At 38.2% G+C, this 21,682-nt stretch overlaps 1 protein-coding gene across 1 annotated transcript; it reads left to right on the top strand.

Moving 5' to 3' along the window:
- The first annotated feature begins 285 nt into the window (after positions 1-285).
- On the top strand, positions 286-20,779 carry VAPA (VAMP associated protein A). Its single transcript, XM_026841431.1, has 5 exons — positions 286-406; positions 7,291-7,479; positions 15,548-15,651; positions 17,651-17,731; positions 20,558-20,779. The coding sequence occupies exons 1-5, from the start codon at positions 286-288 to the stop codon at positions 20,762-20,764; spliced, it is 702 nt and encodes a 233-aa protein (XP_026697232.1). The 3' UTR covers positions 20,765-20,779.
- The last annotated feature ends 903 nt before the right edge of the window (positions 20,780-21,682 follow it).

Raw genomic sequence — 21,682 nt, 5'->3', positions numbered from 1 at the left:
CTCAGAGAAGCTGTGGCTGCCCCCTCCCTGGCAGTGTTCAAGGCCAGGTTGGACGGGGCTTTGAGCAGCCTGGTCTAGTGAAAGGTGTCCCTGCCCATGGCAGGGGGTTGGAACTAGATGGTCTTTAAGGTCCCTTCCAACCCAAACCATTCTATGATTCTTGTACCACCCCCCAGTAAAGCATGCATGCCAGCATCTACACAGTCACCTCTCTTGAGATATGTAGCCATATATAGGCTCTGCTTGGCCTGTTGACAGAGGAAGATAAACTCTTAGGATTAAAAAATGGGCATTGTTTCAGTATTTTTTGGAAGAGAAGGAAAAATCTTTGACAGATACATCATCAGCATGGATGCAGACAGCATGTCATTGTGGGGTGCTCAGATAAAACATGATGTTACCCTTGGTAAACATTGCTAGCTAGAATCAGCCTTCAGGAGCTGTGGACATTGAGGTGTGTCACCTTTCTTGTAAAGCCTTTTTTGCATTCTGACATTTACGTGCAGGTTGATGATAAAACTAATAACTGTAGGGTAGAATAAGAAGTGATATATTCTGTATTATTGCTCTAATATATGGATATCTAGCCGAGGGCCATGTTTTTTTTTGTAGGTATTATTAATTTTGTATCTTCATCCACTGTTTTACTTTAGGAAGCATTTCTTTCCAGAACAGGTTGTTAGGCATTGGAATGTGCTGCCCAGGGAAGTGGTGTAGTGCTCATCCCTGGAGGTGTTTAAGAGTTTGGTTGACATAGCGTTGAGGGATATGGTATGTTTGGGAACTGTCATTTTGAGGTTAATGGTTGGACTGAATGATCTTCAAGGTCTTTTCCAACCTTGATGATTCTGTGATTATCCCTGATCATTGAGACTTATAATGTTGATGTATTAATCCATGAAACCTAAGCTGTTATGCTTCACAGACTGAATAATTTTAACAGAAGTGATTTGTTAAGAGTTGGAATTTTTATTCCAGTTGAAGAAGGTATTTAAATGATCATGGGTTTGATGTTTTGAGAAGAAGGAATTATGTTCATTGGTAATGCATGTTATGGATTCTCTTCAGATTGTTTTCACAGAGGTCTGATTATTAATTTCTTAAAACTTATTATGGAAATAAACAACATTCCTCTCACTTTCTTTTGTGTCAGCAGTGTCACCTATGATTTTTTCAGAAAACACTGTAAAATTCTATTTGGAGCAATTAAGTGCTTTGCGTATATTTTAAGATCAGTTTTCTTATCTGAGAGTCAAGGTAGTTTTGACTTGCTGCAGAACACTGGTCTTTCATTTTTAGACATCCTTCCTTCAGTGCTGGGAGATAGCAGGTCAGGGAATACTTAAGTAAAATCGATATACCTAAGTCCATGGGCCCTAATGGAATGTACTCACAAGTGCAGAGGGTGCTAGCAGATGGAGAAACAGTCTGACAGAAACCTTGTGAGGTTCAACAAGTGCAAAGTCCTGCACCTGGGGTGCAGCAACCCCCCCAGGCACCACTACAGGCTGGGCTCTTGAGCAGCTTGACAGAAAAGGCCCTGGGGGTCCTGGTAGGCACCAGGTTGGCTGTGAACCATCAAGGTGCCCTTGCTGCAACAGCCAGTGGTATCCAAGGCTGCATTAGGTGTGTTGCCAACAGGTCAGGGGAGGTGATCCTTCCCCTCTGCTCAGCACTGGTGAGGCCACAGCTGGAGTGCTGGGTCCTGCTCTGGGCTCCCCAGTATGAGAGACAGGGACATACTAGAAAGAGTCCAGTGAAGTGCCACAAAACTGATGAAGGAACTGGAGCACTTCTCCTATAAGGAGAGCCTGAGAGAGCTGGGACTGTTTAGCCTGGAGAAGACTCAGGGGAATCTCATCATCATATGTACCTGAAGGGAGGGTGCAAAGAGGACAGGGCCAGGCTCTTTTCAGTAGTGCCCAATGACAGGACCAGAGACAATGAGCACAACCTGAAACACAGGGACGTCCCTTCTGAACCTCAGGAAATGCTTTTTTTTTTTTTGTTTACTGTAAGGATGACTGGGTGCTGGCAGAGGTTGCCCAGAGAAGCTGTGGACTCTGTCCTTGGAGATATTCATAAGTTGTCTAGACATGGTCCTGGGCAACTGGCTCTGTGTGTTTCTGCTTGAGCAGGGGGTTTGGCCCAAATGACCTCTGGAGGTCCCTTCCAACCTCAACAATTCTGTGACTGCTGTGTCAAATGATGGGAAAGAAAAAACACTTACCTTTAGGCTTAATTAAAAAAATTTTATTACATCATACAAATGGAGATTACATGGGGCTATGTTAATTTGCCTTTATTCCATTGTTACTTCTAATTCTAGCAGAATGAGTTGATAGAGATCTTATTCCTCTGTTCCTGTCAGGTCTATTGTAAAAGTCAGCTAACTTGTTCTCAAAATTTGTCTTGATGGCTTTATATTATTACTGCTAGTTTTTATCCTGCTGATTTTAACTCCCTTCATCTTTCATTAGGTCTCGAATTGGCAAATGCAGTAAATGATTTTTCTTTGCTTGCCCAGCCTGACTTTAAGGTGCACTGAAAGAAAAATACCCTGCCTGAGATTGTTAAAGATGCCTTGAAGTGCTCTGTATGTTTCAAGTGCTTTTGGAATTTCAGAGGTGATGAAGCAGTTGTGAAAAAGCATCCCCCTTAAAGCATATAATCCCAATAGTTTTTGAAGTTAGCACTGTAATTTATACATCTTAAGGAGTTTGGATTCCTTTTGCCATTCTGTGTACTTTTTTTATGTGTACTTACATTGGTTTTAGATGTGGTTGAATATCTCACTTTACTGTGCCAGCTTACAGCTTAGATAAACTTTAGTTCTGTGCACGAAATAGAGTGCTTTCTGGCAGAGTCATCTTAGGTATTAGCTTTATAACAGCTACAATTCAGTGTCTTAAATCAAAGGGGACTAACACTTAAACTTTTTCATCTGAAATGCTGCTGAATTTGTTTAATAATGCATGCTCATTTTTGTACAACTCTACAACTTAGCTGCCTGCTAATTATCAAAGATTTTATGTTATTTTATAAAATTATAATTTATTATCCAATTTTGGGTAGAGGTGATATTCTGTGGCAGGCTCTGTGTGTACGTTATGGCAGCCTTAGTAATTCTGAATGGAGCTTCTTGATAACCAAACCCGTCTGCTTCTCAGAAGTTCTTTGTTTGCTCGATACCAACAGTGATCTCAACTTTCCCAGGATACTACAGGCTGAGGCTTGTTTAAGCTCTTCCTTCTCACCTTAGAAAGACATAATCAAGTCATAATTTTTTCTCTTACGTTTGACCATCCCAGGTGGTAGAAAGTTGACTTTTGGAGCCAAGGAACTGAAGGAGACCTGAATTTGAAGAGAAAATTACACTGTTGATCAAAAAGATCTCTGTGCAGGTCCTACCTGTCCAGTAATACATACTATTTTGTTTTTACTGCAGTGTAACTGGCAAGTCTGAGGCAAACCAGGAAACTTGGCACTGTGTTTCAGCAGTAGAAACTGTCTCTGCAGAATCTGTGTCATTTTCTCCTGCCCACTAGTTGCTGTAGTCTGAGATGCATAGTTGCCAGAGGCAATCCCAGCATTAGTGTTGCAGTGGCTGCACTGTAAGATTGCCGAAATAGAAATTCAGTACATAATGGTTTTGGAGATCTCTAGTATCTCTGAATATGATTAGGCAGGTGTTTGTCATTCCTTTCTAATACCTTTGTAAGTCAAAAACCCAGGAAAGATCTCTGCATCGATTGTCACTGCTCCATTCAAAACAGTTGAAATAACCTTGCACTATCACAACTTTTATTCTAGGAAGATGCTGTAATTGGTGTCTTGAACTTACACTTCTAAGTGGGTTGCTGAACTCCCTGTCCGTTTTAAAGTAGCTTTGACTCCCAGAGATTGTTAGATTGAAATTACAGGTTTATAAAGCAATGATCTTCTGTCATTAGACGACATAGTTACATCAATATAGCTTGAGGATTTTATTAAATTACCACAGCTTCTGAAAACCCTAGTTGCAGATCCAGAAGTCTTGAAGTTGTGCAAATACGAGATAGTCTTAAGCAGTTTACGGTGGAAGTATTTGGCAAACAAAAGTAGATGAGTACTCAGGAGGTATTTTGTGTGGTGGGTACAGTTAGACATGAGCCTGTCTGAGGTTTTAAGTGCTCAAGTTAAAAACCATCTTTGTCCTGATTGCCATGCAAGCAGCGAGATGTTATTTTTGAGAGTATAAGGCTGTCCTAGTGTAGCTGTGTTTTCTGAGATGAAGTTGGCATCCATTTGTCTATCTTGATGCATGTGCAAAATGACTGTATCCATCTTTGTTCTTTTCCTTGTTTAGATGTGGCCTGTGTGGCGTGGCCTAAAACGTTTCTCCTTCCTGGTTGTCCCTTTCCCCCCCCACTTCTCTTGTATTTTGCAAGGAACTGTCATGATTTAGGGTTTTGCACTCAGGCTGTTAGTACCAGCTTGTACTTTTTTTTTCTGCACTCCCCCGAGGGTAGTGGTATTTATGTTTCTGTGAGTGGGAACTCCAGAATCCTCTTCTGCTGTTGCATGGTTTCTTTTTTGAAGGATATGTCATGCTACTTTAGATCGTGCAGCTCCTCTGAATGGTAATAGATACATTTTTCTGATTTACTATCTTTGTGTCTGCTCCTTCCTGTCCATACTCAGATCAATGCTGTCTGTCAGTGCTGACTACCAAAATAGCTGGGTTCTGCAGAAACAGTGAAATTCAGTCATCTTTTCCTTTTGTGCACCAGTTTGTTACCCACTACGTATTAAATCTCATGGTTGCGAGTCTTGAGAGTCTTTATACCTCTTTTTTTTATTTAAAGCTTTTAGAAAGCAAGTGACAGAAGGGTGCTCTAGACCTTAAAAAAGATTTCAGTCCACTCTGAAAGAAACATCTGACACTAAAAAATGTCCCTGAGCTAAAAGCTCTTTTTTGGGAAGTATTCAGGAAATGCAAAGGAGGTCACTGCATTCATGCACCTGGGGAAAAAAAGCAGATTTTGAAAAAAAATTATCTGTGGTGTTAGAAATGACAGCAAATATCAGAATAGTCTGAAGAGTATTTTGAATTCTATCGTTATTATGCAGTTTGAGAAGACAGGCATGAGGGAACTTTTCATGTCTCAAAAGAAACAGAACACCTTTTTTTTTTAAAAAAAAAAAGTTTAAAAACCAGTTTATCATCAGTTTATAAATTCACTGCTTCTTTGCCTTGAAGTAAGCTATTTTTACATAGCATAGCTCCTTTTCTTGATGACTGTGCCTTTCAAAATGAGCCTCTGAACTGAGCTTTTTTTCCATTGAGCAAAGATTCCTTAGTAATAGTAGTTGAAAAGATTGAGAAGCAGAGCTCCTCAGGTTTTCTAGAGTTGCAGTTAAAAAGAAAACAACACACAGCTTTGAAAGCCAGATTCAAGGTGCTTGTATACCACTGGGTACTGCAGTAAGAAGATGCCTAGGTGGCAAGAAAATGCCTAGGTGGTTATTACTAAAGCTCTCAGAATAACTTCCTTAAAAATGTTTGTATAGTTCGAAAAAATAAATATTTGGTCTTTTCTGAGTGTATCACCAGTCTGAGATTTAGAGGATTATTCAGCTGCCTGATTTTAGTTCTGCTTGTGGTATGGTATGGGTGATGGGAGTTATTTTTGGATCATGCTCTATAAGTAAGTGCAACTGGATCCTGCAAAAGGCATCAAGAGGCAAGTGGCAGGAAACTTTGAAGTAGTTTTGTAAATCTTCCTCTTGGGGGCTGTGTCACATTTGCTTAGAGAGGAGTGACTATTTTATCCACTGTATGAACCAGATTAGAAGTGAAGCTTCAGACAAGTAACAGTTCCTGTTCTCTCTAAAGAGTCTCATTGAATGTAAACCTAGCTCAAATGCGTCTTCATCTACATCTCAGTAATTCCTGTTTTAGTCCTTTATTGATTTGTATCTTGGTGTTTTGTGTCAAGGCTCTGTTTAGCACACTCTTAAAATCAAGGATTTGGAATGAGAGTTACAGAAGTAAAGACATTGGTCAGATAGTGAGCCCTCTAGTGTAGTAACATGTTTGATAGTGGACAGTACCATTTCCTTTAGAGAGTCTGACACCTCTGTGGAATAAAGTGTTCAGAAAATAATTGATTTCCTTTGTCTCATGTAATTAGTGGTTTTGTTGTACCTTGCCACTTATTCATATCACATATATTTTTCATCCAATTTAATCTAAAGTTAGCTCGCTTTCTTTCTTTGTGTTTGGGTTTTTTTTTGTTGTTTTTTTGTTGTTGTTGTTTGGTTTGGTTTTTTTTTAAATGGAAGATTGGCTGTTATGTTTTCAATACTGGTGAAAATTATTCTGTAGTAATTTAATGTGTATTTTTTTAAAGAACAGAAGGTTCTTAAGTTAATGTACACATGAAATATTATTGATTAAATTTCATGTTCACGTGAAGTTCTTTTTTTCTAAGTTACATTCTTCTAGTGCCTGTGCAGTCTTGCTTTCAGATGACACAAGTGTAAGGGAGATTAACACAGCTGAAAACACTATGAACCTTACTTGCTTTTTGTGCTGTTACTGTATGGCATCACATAGATGATCTCTCTTGGAAGATGTGCTTTTGCAGCTTGACATTGAAATTATGCCTTTTGTCCAATCCAGTCCTAGAGGCAATTCCTATCCTGATGGTTTAACATAAACACAATTTAGAGAATACACTGCATTGAATATGTAAATACGACAACTACAACTTATTTTCTATGGATCAGTTAGAGTATATGCATAAACAGAGTATCATCTCCCTTGTCCATTTTAAAAGATGAGGTGGTTGTCTGTTACTGTCAAGACTGGGAGCTCAGAAATGCCACAAAAGTTAAAATCTCAAGAACGGTAGTATGTTTCAATATCACAGCCTTTTCTTTAAACAGTTGAAAGACTTCCAAAGTACATGTTGCCTCTACTCCTAAATTAAAATTGAGCAAAATTGACTTTTGCATATGACCATTACCTTCTAGATATTTAAACTGTTAAAAATTATTTGGTAAGATTAGCATATGTTTGTATGAACTTCTTGGGCTAGCAGCTTGAGTCTGTAATACTATTTAAGAGTTATTTATTCATTGCTGTAATGTATATTATTAGAACTAAGGTGCTAGAGTGTGCTTTGCATGTAACAGTATATGTGCTTGACAGATGTAAGGTTTAACTTGGGTTTAGAAGTTTGTTGCCATCAAGTTAGATTTTAAGAGTAATTTGTACTGTATAAACAGATTTCTTTCCCACAGATACATGCATATTTAAAAAAACAACCTTTTTTTCAGGTCCCTTTACAGATGTAGTAACTACCAATCTTAAACTACGAAATCCATCAGATAGAAAAGTATGCTTCAAAGTGAAGACCACAGCACCTCGTCGGTACTGTGTGAGGCCGAACAGTGGAATTATTGATCCAGGATCATCTGTTATTGTTTCAGGTAAAAACAGATATGTGCAGTTGTGCTTTAGACCTTTTTAGGCCTTTCACAAAGTTCCCTTAGAGACTGTTTGAAGTTTGTCAGCTTTTTAAAAAATAAAACTGTTCTTCATTAGGGTAATGTCAGTTTGATGTAGAGCTGCAATGATCTGTGACAAATCTTTCATACAGAAATATTTGCTGTTTGTCACATTTATCGGCAGCTCTCTAAAAAAGTGGAAAAGAAAGTTGGAAATGGGCAGTGATATTAACAGTACCCTTTGCCTTCAGACTACTATATTCATGCTTTATATTTTGAAGTAGGGCATTGTTTGACTGCTCTGATGTGTTTAAAGTTTAACATTTGACTGTTTGTTGCATTTAAAATTAAAATTCATTCACAGTTGTAGACCAGTTGTTTTGACCATAGTATTTGTTGCTGGACTCTATTGTTTCATAATTCTTCCATTTATCACAGTAGTATATGTTAAGTGGTAATCATTAAATTGCTTTAAAAACCCTGTATTTTCTGTCTTTTTAGGTAGGTGGAGCAGTGTATAGCCCTTAAATTTGGAAGAAAATCTTGTGTGTTCCACTGTAGAGAGAGTAATCTGTAATTTGTAAGGAGAGATTTTCTCCTTATTGTGTTTTTGGTTTTTGGGTAAGGGGAATAAAAAACCAATCCTTACTTTTGAGCATAGTGTGAGCCCTGAAGCCAGACAAATTTTTTTTTTTTTTTTTTTTTTTCATGAAACTCCATGCAGGTTTGGCTTATGTACTTCATTCTGACAATCCACAGTGTTTTAATAGCTGGATGTATAATGGCCCAATCCTATACCGGACTGTACAGTGTTAAAAAGACCAGGTGTTAGTAATTGTGGGAGTAGACATTCTCAGGAAAATGGGAAATGACTAGATATCAGTCTTCTGATTTGGTAAATGATCTTTGTAGGTTATTCTCCCAATTGATTTGAGGTAGGAATCTCCAAAATAAAGGGGATTCTTAAACCAGTGACTGTAAGAGGTGAGAAACTCTTTTATTTCTCTCTACCTACTGTATTTCCCAGTTTGGAGAGAGGGGAATCCTCTTTTTATATGCTGTGGTTTTATAGGTTATAGAGATTACAGGCAGTACAGCTGTGAGCTCCAGGATCTCCCAAGTCTGGAAAGCTGATTTTATAGAACCTTTTGAGAGCTGCAGCAAAGCAAAATGCAAACATGGGGCAATCCTCAAAGCTTTTCAGATTCATATCTTTACACCCTTTGGGAAATTTAAAAGAAGCTTCTGGTGATATGTTCAAATGTTGCAAGGAGTAACTCAGGAAAACTTTACGATTGATTAAAAATGTAGTGTAACTTTCCTTGTAGGAGACACATCAGTTTTCTAACCTAATATGATCTGTAGAATATGACAGAGGGGATGTCGCCCTCTGTCCGTGACCCGCTGGAGTGCATGGATGAGGAGTCAACTGAGAGCTCATGAGTCAGGATTAAAGGACAGGAGATACTATAGTGGGGGTCTGCTACAGGCCACCTGACCCGGCAGACCAGACCCTTTATAGACAGACAGGAGTAGCTTCATGTTGGTAAGCCCTGGTCCTCATGGGGGATTTCAGCCACCCTGATATCTGTTGGAGAGACAACACAGCAGAAGATAAACAATCCAGGAGTTTCCTGGAATGCATTGATGGTAACTTTGTTCTCCAAGTGACAGAGGAGCCAATGAGGAGAGTTGCTATGCTAGACCCTTTTCTCACCAACAAGGAGGAGTTGGTGGGGAGTGTGAAGCTCAAGGGCAGCCTTGGCTGCATTGACCATGAAATAATGGAGTTCAAGATCCTGAGGGCAGTGAGGAGGATGCAGTGCAAACTCCCTACCCTGGACTTCAGGAGAGCAGACTGTGGCCTCTTCAGGGATCTGGTTGGCAGAGTAGCATGGGATAAAGCCCTGGAGTGAAGAGGGGCCCAAGAAAGCTGATTTTAATATTCAAGTATCACCCCCTCCAAGCTCAGGAACAATGAATCCTGACAAAGAGGTAGTCATGTAAGACCACCAGGAGGCCTGCATGGATGAACAAAGGAGCTCCTGGACAAGCTCAGACACAAAAAGGAAGCCTACAGAGGGTGGAAGCAAGGACACTAGTCAGGGATCGGATTATGAAGGCCAAAGCCCTGAAAGAATTAAATCTGGCCAGGGATATCAAGGGCAACAAGAAAAGCTTCTATATGTACATTGATGGTAAAAGCAAGACTAGGAACAATGTGAGCCACCTTCGGAAGGAAATAAGAGAGCTGGTTACATGGAATACGGAGAAAGCTGAGGTGCTTAGTGATCTTTTTGACTCAGTCTTCATGGACAGTGCTCCAACCACACTGCCCAAGTTGTGGAAGGCAAAGGTGGGGATTGAGAGCATGAAGAACCACACACTGTAGAAGATCAGGTTCAGGACCATCTAAGCAACCTGAAGGTGCACAAGTCTGTGGGACCTGGTGAGATGCACCTGTGGTTCGTGAGGGAACTGGTGGATGAAGTAGCTAAGCCACTACCCATCATATTTGAGAAGTTGTGGCAGTTGGGTGAAGTTCCCACTGACTGGAAAAGGGGAAACATAACCCCCATTTTTAAAAAGGGAAAAATGGAAGACCTGGGGAACTATAGGCCAGTCAGACTTAACCTCTGTGCCTGGTGAGATCATGGAGTGGATCCTCCTGGAAACTGTGCTAGGATATGTGGAAGACAAGAAGTTGATTTGTGACAGCTAACGTGGCTTCACTAAGGGTAAATTGTGCCTGACAAATTTTGTGCCTTTCTATGGTGGGGTTACAGCATTGGTGGAGAAGGGAAGAGCAACTGATGTCATCTACCTGGAGTTGTGCAAAGTTTTTGACACTGTCCCACATGACATCCTTGCCTCTAAATTTGAGACGTATGGATTGATGGATGCACCATTTGGTGGATAAGGAATTGGCTGGATGGTTGCACTCAAAAAGTTGTGGTTAATGACTCAATGTCCAAGTGGAGACCAGTGATGAGTGACGTTCCTAAAGGGGTCGCTGTTGGGACCAGGTGTTGTTTAACATTTTTGTTGATAACATGGACAGTGGGACTGAGTGCCCCCTCAGCAAGTTTGCTGATGACATCAAGCTGTGTGGTGTGGTCAGCAAGCTGGAGGGAAGGGATGGCATCCAGAGGGACCTGGACAGGCTTGAGAGGTGGGCCTGTGCAAACCTCATGGAGTTCAACGTGGCCAAGTGCAAGGTCCTGCATGTGGGTCAGGGCAATCCCAAACACAAATACAGGCTGGGTGATGAATGGATTGAGGGCAAGCCTGTGGAGAAGGACTTGGGTATTGGAGCATGAAAAACTGAATCTGACCTGGCAGTTTGCACTTGCAGCCCAGAAGGCCAATTGTATCCTGGGCTGCATCAAGAGAAGCGTGACCAGCAGGTTTAGCTCTTGTGAGACCCCACCTGGAGTGGTGTGTCCAGTTCTGGGGCCCCCAACATAAGAAGTACATGGGCCTGCTCGAGTGGGGCCAGAGGAGGCCATGATGATGATCAGGGTGCTGGAGCATCTCTCTTATGAGGACAGGCTGAGAGAGTTGGGGTTGTTCAGCCTGGAGAAGAGAAGGCTCAGGGGAGGTCTTGTAACAGCCTTCCAGTACTTAAAGGGGGCTGACAGGAAAGATGGGGAGGGACTCTTTATCAGGGAGCGTAGGGATAGGATGAGGGTAATGGCTTCAAACTGTAAGAGGTTCGATTTAGATTAGACATAAGGCAGAAGTTATTTCCTGTGAGGGTGGTGAGACACTGGAACAGGTTGCTCAGAGAAGCTGTGGCTGCCCCCTCCCTGGCAGTGTTCAAGGCCAGGTTGGACGGGGCTTTGAGCAGCCTGGTCTAGTGGAAGGTGTCCCTGCCCATGGCAGGGAGTTTGGAACTAGAGCATCTTTAAGGTTCCTTCCCACCCAAACTGTTCTGTGATACTGTTCTGATACTGCACTGTTCTAATACCGTAATAATAGGATAAAATTTTAGTGTTGCTGCTTGCCCTGGACAGTCCAGCATTTTGTGAATGAAAGATGGTTTCGTTGGGAATTGGTTCAAGATTCTAGTAGTCAAGCCTAATGTATTTCCATCTTCAGCTTACAGCCATTTTGTCTTAACGGTGTGTTTGATCTGGTATCAGGGATCTTTCCCATGTATAGTCATGCATCACAGTCAAGATATTGCTGGACTGTCAGGGAATCGAATAGATTGAAGTATGTCACTTGCCTATTGTAAAATGTGGTTTTGTGGTTACAAATCATCCTTTTTAATGCTTTGAATATTTAATTTTTTTAAAATGAGGCAATGTTGGAGCTATAAACAACATTTCAGCCTCAGGTTCACCAATAAAGGGGAAGTGTGTCATACTGCTCAACTCTTCAGTTTGCATAGCAGGGAATCTTTGTTATCCCTTTTTCTGTATTACTGGATTCTCATGCAGTTATTTGACTACAGTGACCCCAAGATGCTTTCATGTGCAGTCAGTTTAGTTATAATGACTCCACAATGCTTTTCAGAATTAAGTTCTCTTCCCCGAAATGTCAGCTTCATCTTTTTGTTTTTAAGCATATAATTTCATTTGGGTCACTTGGTAAGCCAAGTACGCAGATAATTTTTCTGGTGACCCACTTTGTCTCATTAATCCCTCAACGGAATGTTTTTGGTGCTGACTCATCTTTCATATAATTAAAAATAAACTTCTCTCACATTGTTGTGCAGAGAAACACCATAGGATACCATGGGCTGAAACTCCATGTTCAAAGCTAAATGTTGAGATAGTGTTAGCTGTCTTCAGCCTGTATAATGCATTGTGCCGATTCAGAGTCAAGCCAGGTTTTAAATTAATTGTTTATGTGATTTAACAGTCATTTTAAGGAAGTCCATAAGCATTTTGATTATTATTCAAATGTGAATCACAAGGTGACATTCTTCAGCCATGTTAGATAATTTTTTAAAAAAATGCTAATTTGGTAAAACCTGTTATTCTTTACCTTGATGTCCTTTATTAGCTATTGTTATATCATGTATTGCTGCTTGTTAACTTGTTAATGGTGGTTGCTTGTTGATTTGTCTTTTCCTTCTGTCTTTCAGACCCCTTTAAGGTGGTTTTTTTTTTTGGTGTGGTTTTTTTTTGGTGTTTTTTTTGTGTTTGGTTTTTTTTTTGGTGGAGATAAAGCCCTCCTATGTAGAAAACCTAGGCCTGTTAACAGGAGTCTTGCTTTCATAAGTGTTTGTTGCAGGTCCCCTAGGTGTGATCTCTGGACTACTCAAGGATTCCAAGAACATGTTGAAAACTCTGGCTTCATGTATTAATGAGATTTTTCCATGATTACTTAAAAACCATTAGGAGCTTGAAGAACTTCCAATTTGTGGATTGTCTTTTTCTGCTGCTTTTCAATCAGATTTTCAGTTGTTACTGAGTGGTCAAAGAACATAAAGTTTATTTAGTTAATCCAGGGATTCTGTCAGGTGAAGAGGTTCTCTGATGATGGAAAGCTGGCTTTGCAATCTTTCAGGTTACTCCATCTGTTCCGCTGGCTTTAGAAAACTGAAGTACTGTGTGCTATTCAGTAGTCTGTTGGTGGAACAATTCTTAGATATAAATTGCTATAGCATCCTTACCTGAAAGAAGTGTTTAGTTTGATCAGTTATGTTTTGAATCACAGTGAGACCAATGATTAAGGAAACTCGGCTTTTTAAACCTTTCCAAATAGGACTGTTTGAAAGCACGTCAAATACTGCAATTCCGTTATGTGCTTTATCTGTGAAATATATCTGATTCAGACTATTCACTTACCCTTTGATTATGCTGTACGTAACATTTAAGGAAAAAAAAAATAGAACCATCCTGTAGCAAACACATGCAACTTGTAACTAGTGTTTAAGGCCTAAAGTTAGGTGGCAGTGTAATTAAATTTAGAAGTAATTTATTTTCATAGGTGCTAGCGAATTTGGAAAGGCCAAGTTAGTAATTTTGATATTGTACTTTATAAAATAAACTAATGCAGTTCAGTCCTACCGTGTAGAATTTACTCACTGTGTGAAGGGAAGCATGTTGAACTATATTGAAAATTCAGAATTACGGAAAATTGAATTGTTGTAACAGTATTGAAATCTGAGTTGGTTTAGAATATATGGAAAGATTGTTCAGAGCAGAATTGTATTTTTGTAGCTAAATCAGTGTTTCTGCTCTAGCTTTTTCATTACTGTAAAATAGATAAAAATACAGATACCTGTTGATAGGACTCCATAAATGTAATTCTTGGGGGTTTTTTAAATCTGAAACTTCAGCTTCTCTTTAATTTTGTATAATTTTGTTTAATTTTGTACCTGCAAGATACCAACTGGAATTCCCATTCAGTGGAAAACCAGTGTATGTACACTGGCAGATAATTTATCTCTATAGTTCACTCTGAGTCCTTGTCTTCTGGTAGACCAAGTTGCAAGTGTAGCCATATACACATATAAATATAACTTGTGTGGTCCTGTTCTCCCATCTGGAGAATTAGTTGTAAGGCAAATAATTGTCTCTGAGAGAAGACAGTGGGGTGAGCATGATAGTTTCTTTGAGGGTCCACTTCAGACAGACTGTACAGTTGGAGGTAGACTATGCTGGTTGTGTATCTTTGCTTTGGTAGGCCCCCAACACTGCTTTAACAAACCTTGTGTATTCATGTATTTCTGCAAACCTTTATATTATGCCCCTGGATATGGAGCTATCCTGTAAAGGTTCAAATCTCCTGGTTTGTATCACACACATCATGTTATTTCAGTCCCTTTTGAACTAAAGAAACCACACAAAAAATAGTGATGCCAGGGTGACCTGGACAATTGCTATGTGGTGTAAAAACACAGTCTGCTCCTGGATGGCATTGTACAACTTGGATGGATGAAGGTACTGTGCTGCTTTAATTAAATCTTTCATTTGAAGTATTGTAGTGCTGTAGAAATAATGGAGGCTATGAATACTGTTAGTGGTGTAATTTTTTTTTCACTGAGCATGTGCACATTTCAAAATAATAACTTCAGAAACAAGAGTTTCTGATCTTGACCAATAGTTTTCAACTTTGGAAAGCTGGAAGTACAGGAAAAAGGTCATTCAGAAAGTCCAGAATGCTTGTACACTCTACCTCTGGTACTTGTAGAACAAACTATGTTGTGTCAAAAATGTCTGTTTTCATCCAGAAGGTTTTTTATTTAAAAAAAAAAAAAAAAGCATTACAGGATGTTGAAAGCTGAAATTTCAGCATGAAAATACATAAGATAAAATGCAAGGAGTGGGTATTATGAGTTTTACTTTAATGTTTCACTTAAAGCTGCCTTTACAGGGAATTTGATTTTTGAATCCCATCCCACTTTCTTCACTGGTAAAATGTGGTGGAGGCCCAAAACTTGCAGTAGAATTAAAGTGGAGTACTTTGGGACTGGACTTATGTTTAAGAATGTGGTGTAGTTAGTACATAACTAATCACTATAATTTTTTTTTAAAGAGCTCAGTTTGAAAGTGGATGTATTATTAAAGCCCTAGGCAGCTTCACCTTCTATAACAGTAGTTTGAATGAACTATTTTAGTAGTTTTGCTCCCAGCATTAATACACCTTTAGAAGTCAATTGAACTTGCTCCACCGCTTGATGGTCTACTGAGGTAGGTTGTCTGTCTTTTTTTTTTTCTTTCTCCTGAGTAACTATCATCATGAACTTTGCATTCACTTAATCATGAAATGTGTTTATTCCAAAGAAAAGTTCTGTGGTGTGGTTTTTTTTTTCCTCTTTGTCTTACAGGATCTGATTGTTCATAGTTGTGTATAGGAAATGCCTTCTAGCTATAGTAGTTATGGAAAAAATCGTGTCAGCTACACCAGACTGAAAAGCTTTTTCCTTTCAGTACCTGTTGCTATGGTGTACATCTGCTCTACTTTCAACACTGCCTTTGTATTTTAACTTTCAGTATCTGTTCAGTGAGAGGGAAATCTGAAGTGGATAGTGTGCTTGTTACAGTGATTAGCGTAAGAATTGGTTTTATGCTTTATTTTTTCTTTTGCACAGTAATGCTGCAGCCTTTTGACTATGACCCAAATGAGAAGAGTAAACACAAGTTTATGGTACAAACAACCTATGCACCACCAAATATTTCAGATATGGAAGCAGTGGTAAGTAAAAATGGGGTACAGTGACTGTTGGTTTTTTGTTCTTAAAAATTCAGGCTTAAATGTAAATGAATTCTATTTTTTCCAGTTTAATTTTGGAGAAGAATTGGGTTTTCTGTAAACAAGTAATGACTTCCATATGTGATTCAGAGTTTTTAATATTAAATACAAGCTCAGTTCTTAGAACTTGCCTAATGAACTGGTTGAATGGAAAAAGTGTGTCTAAGGTAAAGTCAGTTCAGTGTTAAAATAAAGGCACGTTGTACCTTATATGCAACTAATCTGAAGGGGAATAAACAGGTTGTATTTGAAGGACTCAAGTGTACTTAAACAACAGGCCTGAATCTATATGAAATGGATGCATTTGTTCTGAAAAGTATTTTAAATTATATGTTGAGTGGGATTAAAACTGATTTACAACATTTGGAAAACTAAGGTATGTCTCTCTCCAAGATACCAAATGGCTAAACACAGCACAAATGATAGATTTATTTTCTGTTTTAATAGAACATGTAGATTCAGTTCTTTGACAGGATTGGTCTGATGAAAGATTTAGAAAGAAGATACTTAGGTTTGTGCTTGTTAGTTTAAAAGTAAAGACACCTGTTTCTGACGTTAGAATCTGGCAGCAATTGGAAGGAAGCCTTCAGTTGTCAAAACATGCCCTTTAGGGTGTATGTGGACTGACGTAAGCATATGTATATATTAGGATGGAGGAAATGATACACAGCCTTCTGTCTCTAGAGTCTGTTTTAAGGAATGCCTGAGTTTACACAGGTATGTTCAGTGCTCACTCAAGGCAGAGGAGAGGTGAAACAAAGGATGAGGATGAGGTTTTATACGTCACTGAAATCCACTAGACTGCTGTGAGTTTAGGCTCTGTCCCCTCATGTAAAGGCAAAAACTGTGGTGGCATCACTCTTCACTGGAAACAGTGGAAAATGGTTTTAGATTTTGTTAAGCTTTTGAGACATGTAGCTAGGAAGTTAACGTCTCTTCCTTGCTGGTGAGGTTTACTCTTTCTTAATATGCTCTGATAGCTCTTGGCTATGTGTGGTAAGTGAAGCATAACTGTTTGGTGAGGATATAAAAATCCCCTTTAGAAATACCTTTCAAATCTGTCTTAGTGTATTCAAGTATAGAATACTGACAAACAGATCTTGCAAAAAATAAGTAGTTAGAAGTCACTGTACAACTAATGCCACTGAAAAAAGAACAACAACAACAAAAAACCAGAAGGATGTTATAGAAAGCCTGAATATTCTGGTCTGTTCAACCAGCAATTCTGAGGTAACTTCAGAGGACCTGTTGTTGGAAAAATTGCTGCAGTCTTCAGATGAGTCTGTGAGCCTAAGGCAACCACATGAAGTGTATGCTTTGAAAGTTAATTGTCCATTGAGCAGGGAGATTTCAGCATATTTCACAACTATTTAAATATATTGATAACCATTAGAATTTAAAATGTTTTTTGTAAACAGCTTTGAAAAATTCTCTAGGCCCAAATTATAATGTATTATTATGCAGTAAAAGGAGAAAGTGGCTAAAAATTCAAAATATGAAGAATGAAATAAATTTACTCTGGAACTAAATATAGAGTCACTAAAAGATGTCTTTCAGTCTTCTCTTTAAAATTGGTGCTTCCAAGATGGACATTTACCAAGGGCTAGAACTTTGTTCTTCAGCCAACTCAGATGGTACTTGTTCCTCATTGTTAAAAGAACTGCTGTATTATTGCTTCCCTATCACCTGCTAACCTCTGGATCCATCCTTGCATTCAGTTTACTCATTTTCATTTCCAGACTTAATTATTTGTAGCTTTCATTACTTTGCAGTAGTCAAAGAGAACAAAAAAACGCTATTCAAAAGCAAGTCTGAAAATTGCAGCTAGGGTAAGGACAGTATTAGACTGTGTAGGAGGCAAGTACTAAGAGCAAGCTTATGAACTGTTCAGATGTTTGCATGAATCTGGCATGTTAAGTAACTATATTAATTGTTCTCTTAGTGGAAAGAAGCAAAACCTGATGAGTTAATGGATTCCAAATTGAGATGTGTGTTTGAAATGCCCAATGAAAATGATAAACTGGTAAGTAAGAAAAGAGTAAGAAACTGTCCTACACTGACTAGTAGGATCTCACAGAAATTTGTTTTGATTTTTTTTAAACCTATTTGATGTTTTGATTAAATGGATTGTAGGAATTTGTACTAAATTAGACATGAGCTGTGTTCAGCATATAACTTTTCAAGGATTCATAGAATCATGGAACAGTCCAGATTGAAAGGGACCTTTAAATACCATCTGGTCCAACCTTGTGTTGGAAAGGGAGCAGCCTGTCTAACTGCATTTAAAAACCTCAAGCAATGGAGACTAGTGCCAAAAATTATTATCCTTTCATTAATTTTATTATTGATTTGCTTCATCATTTTATTACTGTCAGATTAAAAAGAAAATCTTCGATACTGCATACAGTGAAAAGTACATTGCATCATTTGCTTTTTAAAGTATTAAATGCTTTTCAATTTTAAAGTGGTGTTTCTAATTCAGTTGAATCAGAAAAGGAAGTACTGATTAGAAGTTTAATGCATGCTTTGGGAATCATAAATGCATTTTGTAAGATAGTGGTGAAGAGAGAACCAGACAGAAAAAGTAAATTCCATTACCTCTTTTATGTTCTTGCCTTTAGACAAAACCTGTTCCAATTGTGTAGGAGATGACAGTTTCATTGTATATAGACTGAAGATGTCTGGTTTGTGTTGCCTGATATTTGGAATAATAGTTAATTGCCGGTTACCTAAAAGTTTTGCAGAGTATGACTAAATTCTTACACATTAAATTTTTTTTTAAATTTTCATACTTGAAATTCTGATTTATGGAATCTTAATAGTGTGTATTTTGGGTTGTTTAGGTTTTGTTTTGGGTTGTTTTTTTCTGGTGCTGATTTTAGCATTGTGAATTGGAGCACTAAAGTAGGATTTCTGTAAACAACTTTATTCAGTTTATGGATTTGACTTTTCATTTAGTACTGTCTAATTTTTACAGTAGTCTATAAGGTGTGTTGGGGGAAAGTGGCACGAATCTCTGCATGTAAAAACTCTCTCAGTATTTACATGCGTAAAGGGTCTCTGTGAAGGCTGCTAGCTGACCAGTAGCTGTCTTTGCAACCACTCATTATACAGTTTTTGGAGTGTAAGGTAAAGTTATTTTTCAGATGCTATGTCAGTATGATGGTTTTTGGTGGTTGGTTTGGTGTGTGGTTTTTTTTTTTTAGAGTTCTGTTTGGTTTTTTTAAAGCATATTTTATGAGATGCAGCCTTTTATTCTGGTATAAGCTAAGTGGGTGCTAAATGCTAAAACTGTAAAGGTTAAGCATTTATTAAGTTGTCTACTTTCTGTGCGTTTTACCCTCTTATTAAATTACCTGTTAGATATTAGAAAAATTGTTTTTTAATGTAACATAATGTAGTGAGAGATGTAGTGGATTATACGAAACTACCTCCTTTTGTACTTTAACATGATATCCTCATAGTATTGACTGTACCTATTATTTGTATTCTGAGCAGCAGTGTAAGGTTGCAAACCCCTGCTTTAGCAGTTGGTTGAGTCAGTCCCTTAAACGTGTCAATGAGAAATCTGCCAAGTCCTGAGAGTAAGCTTCACCTGCCACCTCAGGATATACCTACACTAGGACACAAATATTTCACTCCAGTCAGCAGCCCATTCCTTCAGGTGCCTACCAGTCATAGCTGAAGATTGACGTGAAGAAACTAGTCAGTAAGGTCAAACAGTCGAAGTGACGTTTCAGTGCTACTGAATTAATTTAGTTCAGCTAGTAAACCAATTAAAGAAGCAACAGATCCTGGTCTGCTTACTCATGATATAAATATGTTGGTCTTTTAAAATCCAGTTAGGAGTACTTGTGTGGAGTAGCAGGATCTGGCTCTTAGGCTATCTATGGCTACATTGCAAAAAGTGTAAAATTCAGGTAGATGCTATAGATCAAGTAACTGCTGCTTTCATAGCAACTAAAGAAATTATTGAATCTTTTAGTTGCTTTGTTATTACATGTATGTGTTTTACTTTTAAAAGGTTTTCTGTTACATTTAGTACTTACCTTGGACCACTTTGGTTATGAAAGATGCACTATGGTGGTGGTCTAAATGGCATAGCTGTGTAGCTGAGCAAGTAGGAGTACAATCTGAATATGAGCTGTTTCTGAGTGTATTGCCATGTGAATGCTGTGTTTTTACAAATGGTAATCTGGACTGTACAGCTGAATCCACTATATTAGTAATGTCTGTTGAAGATCATTGTATATTTTGAGTGAAGCTGTGGGAACTAGATTTTTAGTTTTATTTTTGGCTTTTCCACAGGTTTTTATGTGGCCTTTCAATTGTATTCAGAATTAGTAATGTGTATTTCAGAGATGCTTTGAGACTTAAATTCTGTTTGTGCAGTACTTTATTCTCCTTCAGTAAGAGGTGGTATAAGCGCAAAATTTTTGTGCCATACGTACTTCATATTAGTTTGTAACATAACCTGTTCTCTACTTTGTTTTGTTTCTTACTATTGCAGGATTACTTTATTCCTTTTATTTTTTTCCCTCAAGTTTAAATACTGTCTGGTATATTTTATACCATGATTTGAATGACTGCTGGGTCAGTGGTAGGTAGTAGCTAAAACACTGATTTTTGTCTTGGTAGCATGTAGTACCAAATATGAACAGTGCATTCTTTTCTTGTTTTTTAATATTTGAGCTAAGCAGAATTGAACTGGTAAGAGAAGTCTTTTTTCACATTTCGGTAAATATAAACTTCATTGAACTATATTAGTAGCCGGACTGTTTCAATTTTAAGCTGTGGATGATTTTTCTCTAGGTAAGTAAAATTCTCAAGTCATTCTTAATGTTTGTAGAATGATATGGATGCAAGCAAACCTGCCCCAGTACTGAACACATCTAAGCAGGATGGACCGATGCCAAAACCACATAGTGTTTCACTTAATGATACTGAAACAAGAAAGCTAGTGGAGGAGTGCAAAAGACTTCAAGCAGAGATTATGAAGTTGACGGATGAAAATCGGCACCTGAGAGTAAGTTCTGCTCTTCTGCATTTATATTGAAGTGGCTTCACTCTTGATTGAAATGTCTCGATTGTAATTAGGTCAATAGATGTGTATTTCAGAAGGTAGATACAACTGTTAGAATGTCAAGATTGATCTGTAATACGATTTTACTCTCCTGTACATACTGTATATTTTGAAATTCTCAGTGATTGAAACTTTGATTGTTGTTGAATGAGATACTGAAGCTACTTAATTTTCTTCTTAAATGGAATGGTCTTATTTAAGGTGGGCTTGGTTACTTTTAAGTCTAAATCACAGATACCTAATTAGTAGCTTTTAACAGGACTGCATTATTATTCATTAAGAATAATGAATGAGATCCAAAACAGTAAAATTCAGTATCACAGATTGTTAGTGAACAAGAACTAGTGTTTAGCCAGAGGAGGTAAGCAAACACTACAGTATTTTTATGTAAAGGTGCCATTTCAGTAACCTGTAACTAGTGAATACATGACTTCAGGTCACTTTTCTATGTATTTGCTTTTGGGTATTTGTCAATTTCATTAGCTGTGGTAGCCCTTTAAAGAACCATGGAATAATGTCTCCACACTTGTAATTCTGATGACATTGGAACATTTTGAGAAACACTCTACACAAAGCAGATGTTTCTCCTTAATAATAAGGAATTACTGCTATTTAGTTCTGACGCATAGTATGCAAAAGCAGGGTTCTTTGTTGCACCTAGCAAGAATTTCAGAATCTTTCTTAACCAGAGCAAGGAGAGAGACAAGATGATTACCTGTACTTGTAATATTATGGTTTGCTATGTTTATGCTTTGGTGTGGTGTAATGTTGTGGGGTTTTTAAAACTTTATTTAAATGTTCACCAGTAAATTTGGCCTTTGACTTCAGTTTTTACAATTGTAAAGAAGATGTGTTCATAAATTTTTTATCTGTGTTTCCCCCCCCCCCCCC

The sequence above is a fragment of the Athene cunicularia genome (assembly GCF_003259725.1).
Source record: "Athene cunicularia isolate RWA chromosome 2 unlocalized genomic scaffold, athCun1 chr2_part1, whole genome shotgun sequence".
Lineage (NCBI taxonomy): Eukaryota > Metazoa > Chordata > Aves > Strigiformes > Strigidae > Athene > Athene cunicularia.
Note: the sequence above shows the minus strand (reverse complement) of the source record. Positions and strands in the feature narration are given on the sequence as shown.

Coding starts and splice junctions, on each gene's coding strand:
- VAPA (XM_026841431.1), top strand. CDS start 286: ATGGGCATTGTTTCAGTATTTTTTGGAAGAGAAGGAAAAATCTTTGAC. Junction 15,652..17,650: donor TTTCAGATATGGAAGCAGTG/GTAAGTAAAAAT, acceptor TTGTTCTCTTAG/TGGAAAGAAGCAAAACCTGA. Junction 17,732..20,557: donor CCAATGAAAATGATAAACTG/GTAAGTAAGAAA, acceptor TAATGTTTGTAG/AATGATATGGATGCAAGCAA.